Here is a 6584-nt window from a genome sequence, read left to right on the forward strand (position 1 = left end):
TTAATATACATTAAAAATACATTTACTTACAGTAAATATGCCCCTGGGTACATTTTTTTGGTCCTAGGACTGTTTTTTTAAGAAGTACATACCCAAAGTTGAGTAAAAAAAAACTTTAAAAAGTGAATTTTGCATAAAAGGTCCCCTTTAAAATGCTTTTAGGATTATATTTCAGACACTTCATTCAAATGAAACATTGATAAGGAATTAATTCATTATATTTAGACAAAATACATTTTTGCACGTTTAAATCAAAACACTATCTGCCGATTTCTCCATATTCCACTTTTGGACTTAATCCTCGTTCTGATGTGATGGGTCACATATGATATCCCATCATATCGATCAGACATGTGAATTTAATTGCATCATATCGTGACAGACTCTGTAAATATCGTATCGTCATGCAAACAAATCGATATAACATGGTATGGTGATAAATCTGGTGATTAACAGTATTTAGTATTCCAGGATATAAATCCTCCCAGCAGCCTCCAGGAGGCTGAGCAGTCTGGATTACCTGGTGCTTCCTGGTAAACTGCTACATGAAGATATGGAGGACTCGGAGGCGCAGCGTCTGCGTGGCTCCACGGGTCGACTGGTTCTGCTGCTTCGCTCCAGCTCCTTCTCCTCCCCCATGTCCAGGAAGCCTCTGGACAGTCCTGGGAGGAGACACAACCGGTTTCAAAAGCCCAACTCTGGAATCTAAAAGCAAAGCTGCTCAGAGACGTGTGGCTGACGAGTGCGTACCTGTGTCGAGTCGTTTCACAGGAGACTCTCCCTCCTCCTCAAGCTCCGCCTCTCCTCCCTCCTCCTCCCTGCCATCGCTGTGCTTCCTCTTCTTGTGCAGCAGGGTCTCCAGCCGGGGGATGACCACCGACAGGATGGACTTGGAGCCCAGCTGYGCGCCGTCTTCGTCGTCGTCTCCTCCGTCCCCGCCCGGCTTCCCGTTGACCCCGTCCGACTCCTCGCCGTYCCCGCCGACCTTCGACTTGCAGAAGAGGACGGCGGCGCGGCGGTTGAGGGCGGGGTCGGCCGGCGCGGACGTGGACACTGCCCCCGCGTCTCTGTCCGACACGGCGCTCTGGAGGACGTGGCCGTTGAGGCGCGGCGCCGACGAGACCAGCTCGGGGATTTCGCCGTCCAACTTTAATCTCGTGCTTTGGGTTTCGCAGTTCAGGGGGGCGTCGATGGGTTTGAGGGTGGGGGGCTCGGAGTCCGAGTCCGAGCGGATCAGTGGGGGCAGGGCGTCTGACGGCTCCAGTTTAGGAGGAAGMGACTTGTCTCCTGTGCAGGCCGACAAAATAAAAGCACAGAGCTGTCAGAGCTGCTGCCATTAAGATTTATTTAACAAGAAACCAATCAGCCAGAACATTATGACCACCTGAGGCTCTAAATGGAGTTAAGAAGACTATTATTGTTTCGATTTATTTATTTTTGAAAAAGGGGCAGATATCAATAATAATTTTTTTCTTCTTTCTGCTACCTTTCATTTTATTTGTTGTATTATTATTTGTTGTATGTATAGCATTTGTTTTGTTTTTGATTTATTGATTTAACAGGAAAAGATTACTAGAAATCAAGCCTGACTCAGCATAATTACTGTTTTACAGCAGGTTCCTGTTCTGCAGCACATAAAACACTCAGAAATACAGCATCACAATCACATTATTGTACACTATAAACACAAAGACAAACAAGCACACCAATGAAATGAATAAATTTTTAAATAAATACAATTAAAAAATAAACAAATGATGCAAGCGGGTTATTCTCTAAAACTGAAGCCAACAGTAGTTCTCTAAAGATTCAGTGTCAGAGACTGATGTGAGAATCAGAACCATCTTCACTGATYAGTAAAAAACATTAAATTTAAAGCGTAGTTCATTGGTTTGGAACAAAAACTTCACAAAATGTTTCTTGCATCAGTAAGTTTCGAGTCTTTCTTCACAGAGAAATGATCAGGGGTTTTTTCACAGCTTCATGATTTTTTTAACTCCAAAGCTTTTTCCTGAACATAAATAAAACACTTGTCATAAAACGTTTCCTCCTCTGCCGTTCTGCAGAGCTCAGACACATTCTAAACAGATGTGTGTTTAATCTCTAATATTTCACTGAGTCTAATCTTAAATAACTCTTCCTTAACTACAGGGACTGAAACGAGGCTGCTGCCTGACCTGTGAGTCAGGATATTTAGGGCGTGTAATTCTCACAGTAACAGCTACTTTATATATTACAGGAAAACTGTGGTGTTTGTGTACATGTACTACGATTTTCTTTTATGAAAGAGTGAAGAACTCCAAGTCAAAGTGAACAGGTCTGAATCAGTAAACAAGCTTGTTGTCAAGTTCATAAAATTTGACCTTTTATGAATATTTTTTGAGATTTTTGTTGCAGCGTTCGGCTACAAACAGAACTGAGTTTGGAACCAGGAAACTGCGAGTTTACATCAAAGCTGTAGCTCAGAGGTCAGATGTATAAAGCTTGCGTACGCCACTTTTTACGCAAAGGTTCTGATTTATAAAACCCAAAGCTGGCGTGAAAATGTGCGGTCCCTCATAGCTCTGATTCGTGTGTACGCTCGTTTTGGAGAAGTGAAGCTGACGACACAGATGGTGAAGTGAGGAATTATAGCAATATACCGTATTTTTCAGACGATAAGCCGCAACTTTTTTCCTGAACTTTGAACCATGCGGCTTATAGTCCGAGTGCGGCTTATATGTTGATGTTCGCACGTTTTTTTAAAAAAGGTGGGGGGTGCGGCTTATAGTCCAGTGCGGCTTATATGTTGATGTTCGCACGTTTTTTTAAAAAAGGTGGGGGGTGCGGCTTATAGTCCAGTGCGGCTTATATGTTGATGTTCGCACGTTTTTTTAAAAAAAATGGCAGGTGCGGCTTATAGTCCGGTGTGGCTTACAGTCCGAAAAATACGTTAATCAAACTTATTTAGATCAAGCTTTCTTAACAGTATTATTTATGATTCTACTGATGTTCCATAAGGACCTTTTAAATAAAAAAGACCTTCTAAGCCAAGTTAAATCTTAAATAAAAGTTTATGGTTCTCATCCATCTCCCTTCCTCCTCCTCAGACGACCAATCTCTTGTTGACATTGTTCAGCTGACTCGTTTAATCTCACTCRTGAGGTGCTTTGCATTGAGTGTTTATGGTTAAGAGTGGGTGTGTAGAGGGCAGAACCTGAGGCGGGATCTTGTGCGCAAAACCTGAGGTGCAGCTGTGATCTGTACAGGAAAATTGCTTGAAGGTGTGCAAGKTTTTGTAAATCTGATTGTTTTATTTTATTTTATTTTTTATGCACACTATTTTCGCCTTTTGGCCGTACGCCCTCTTTTAGATGAATTCTACACAATCCTTTATAAACCAGACCAAAGATCTTAAGATTGGCTAAATGAAAAGATTCTAAACAATATCTTACCTGCTGTAGATAGCTAATTTAACAACTTTGACTGAAAGAAATTGAGATTTATTTTTTCTGACAAGTTAGTCAGCTAGTCAAGCTAGTCAGAACAAAACGAGTCCAATATTTTACAAACCTTACTATTGTCCATTTTACACTTTATGTACAGAGATTTTTGCAATATGAAATCATTAAAAGTTGAGAAAGCAGTGTCTGCATGAATCATAAAATATATGACTATAATTTAGTAACACTTCTGGCTCCACTYGGTTTAGCCGTTAGCTTGTCAATCCATTCTAAATAGGGTTGGGCAATATTGGCAAAAAAATTAATCACGATTAATTGAGGTATTTAGCCGATAATGATTAATTTGACGATTAATCCCCTGGAGTCCCTGGACACCCTTATGTCCTAGTCACATGACCAATTTGGGAAAGATTTGCTCTTCATACAGTTCTGTTCCAAACTGTGTCAAAATTACAGACTTCAGGATATACAGTACATCAAACTGTAAATTGTGTTGAAAGATAAATAAATTACAGAACCTTTTTTATGTTCATCGTATTTGAAGCAGAGAGGAGCACCGAGTGGACTGACTGGTGACATTAATCGTATTGTCAAGTGGCAAAAAGTAATCGATTAATGTTTTTCTGATGATTAATTGCACACGATACGATTATGCCCAACCCTAATTCTAAATTAAACTACGTTTCTCCAAATTAAAGTTCTTTAAGGAGTTATCTACAACAGGTAAGATATTGTTTATAAGCATTCCCCTTCAAACATATGAAATCCACACAAACAAACTCATCTGTCTTTGATCTGTAACATCATAAACGTAACCTATTAAGTCTATTTTTGCTTTTTTACAATAAATGAAGTTTCCAAACATTTTGAAAGCAACACTAATCCTTGACAGTAACTTTAAGTTACTCTTCTCTCTGTAAGAACCTGATCACTTCAGCTCATTAAGATCCTAAAAGCTTCCATCCATACATACCTTCATCATCTGGAAAATGTCCCTTGGCCTTSAGTCTCTCTTCGTTGGGTTGCTCCGTCTCCGGCACAGAGAAATCCGATGAAGATGATGAAGATGAAGCTGGTGTTGATGCAGAGGTAGAACAGTGAAAGGTAGAGGGCAGCAGTTTCTTAAGGCTTATTTCGCTTCGCACGTCRTTGATGGTCTTCTTCAGCAGCTTGATGCGTTTGCTGCGGGAGGGACTGGACTTCATGGAGCAGGTCAGGTCGAACTTCTCCAGGAGCTGCTGCAGCTGCAAGTCCAGAGGAAGATGCTCCCGATTGGCCGGTTTGAGTAAGCGGTCCACTGGCGACAGGAACGGAACAGGAAGTCAGTGAGACGAGCTGTGAAAATTAATTATTTACTTTAATGAGTTTTAAGCTGCTGCTCTCATACCGTCTTCCCACGAAAACGATGCTGCTGCTTTCATCTCAGGAGCTTCTGGCAAGTGCGTGCCGCTCTCCGTGTCGAAGCCGATCTTCTCGGCGTCTCGTCGGGCCTTTCTGAGCAGGACTCCGCCCTGGTCCCTGAGGCGAATGGCAGCGCGGTAAAAATAGGTGTCCTTCGAGTTGTACTTCAAGCAGTTCTCGATAATCAGGTTGAAGTCGGCCTCGAACTGGTCAAAGTTGTTGTAGCCCTGGGCGTCGATGCGCTGCCGCATGGTGGAGAAGTCCATCGGGCGTTTGATGTGGTCCAGGTAGTCCGGCACCTGCGGCAGGCRTCAGATAAAAGGTTTACAAAGTGTGAGAAAAGGTGAAATGTTTCCCTTTTATAGACGCAACTATAAACACTGGTAGTGTGCAAAAAAAAAAAAAAAAAAGTTACGCCCAACGTGGGGCTCGAACCCACGACCCTGAGATTAAGAGTCTCATGCTCTACCGACTGAGCTAGCCGGGCCTGAGGCGCCCTCTGCTCCTTCACTTSCACCAGCTGCCAGACAGCTCCTCAGGTGTCGCTCTGCTAACAGGAAACCACACTGCTCGACCCCGCGCAGGAGGCGGCCATTTGTAACCAGAAACATGCAGCTGTCTGAGGGCTCAGCTGTGTCGTGCTCCACTTCAAACAGATGTCAGAACACACGTTTTCCTCTTTTACTTGGTGGAATGTGTCATTCAGCATTTCCCACAAATACATGTACACTCATTGTTGTACAGAAGTCRGGTACAATCAAATAACTATAATCACAAAAACACTTCTTAGTCAATCAGAAAATCAGATAAAGACTCTTATAATGAGGAACATGATGATATTTAACAGATTAGGTCCAGTCAGAAGGTTAATCATGCAATGTGAATATTTACATCAAAATTATTTCAATAGTTTAAAAAAAAAGAATAAATATCTGTAACTACAGAAACTGCATTCCCTGTGAAAATACTGAAAAGCTGCTGAAAATGTTTAATAGCAAAACAGTTAAAGAGAGTTCATTTTTAAAAGCATAAAAAGCCATGGAAAAGTTTAACTTAGTGGTAAACAGTAGAAAAGAGCTGAAAAAGCAGAAAAAAAGCTAAAATTAGCTTAGCAGACACCAGTTGAAATTAGCACCCAGATGGTGAAAGGGGTGTCAACAAAGTCAAATCAGCAGAAAGAAGCATAAAAGTACAAAAAAGTGACAATTTGTTGTAAAATCGCTTAAAAAGCCAAAATGTTTAGTAAAACAGCTAAAATGTAGCTGTAATTTTTTTTAATTAGCATAAGAAAGCAAAAAGAGCACAAGTGTGTAAACTAAGTTGAACGCAAATGAAATAGTCAACAAAATATAAAAGCTAACAAGCTAATAACAGCTGAACATTAGCTAAAACTGCAACAAATAGCTGAACATAGCAGAAAATAACTAAGAAGCAGAAATAGCTCAAGTTAGCAGAAAAAAGTAGAAAATAGCAGAAGAATAGCAGAATCAGAATTATAGCTGAAATAGCAAAAAAAAGGCACTAAAATTAGCACAAGGAAGTTAAAAAGAGCAGAACCAGAATAAAGTGCTGTAAAGATGTAGAAACATTTAAAGATTTTAAAGATGCTGAAAACAGCTCCATTCATTTCAATGGGAAACATGGATAAAAAAGTGAAATTGCTAAAAAAGTATAAATAGCTGAAATACCAAAAGTCATATTAGACACATTGGGCCTCATGCAAGAACCGTTCGTACGCAC

At 40.8% G+C, this 6584-nt stretch overlaps 1 protein-coding gene and 1 non-coding gene across 4 annotated transcripts in view; both read right to left on the reverse strand.

The window, feature by feature from the left end:
• brd1a (bromodomain containing 1a) overlaps positions 1-6584 on the reverse strand; it is a 31471-nt gene that overhangs the window by 5691 nt on the left and 19196 nt on the right. For all 3 annotated transcript variants that reach the window (XM_014014542.1, XM_014014543.1, XM_014014541.1), the window contains exons 6-9: positions 4831-5143; positions 4417-4740; positions 751-1287; positions 521-662 (exon numbers count right to left, since the gene is read on the reverse strand). In XM_014014542.1, the coding sequence (XP_013869996.1) occupies positions 521-662; positions 751-1287; positions 4417-4740; positions 4831-5143 (1316 nt within the window). The remainder of the gene's footprint in view (positions 1-520; positions 663-750; positions 1288-4416; positions 4741-4830; positions 5144-6584) is intronic.
• On the reverse strand, positions 5259-5331 carry trnak-cuu (transfer RNA lysine (anticodon CUU)). Its single transcript has one exon. It is a non-coding gene; the product is annotated as a tRNA-Lys (tRNA).

Source organism: Austrofundulus limnaeus, unplaced genomic scaffold (genome assembly GCF_001266775.1).
Source record: "Austrofundulus limnaeus strain Quisiro unplaced genomic scaffold, Austrofundulus_limnaeus-1.0 Scaffold116, whole genome shotgun sequence".
NCBI lineage: Eukaryota > Metazoa > Chordata > Actinopteri > Cyprinodontiformes > Rivulidae > Austrofundulus > Austrofundulus limnaeus.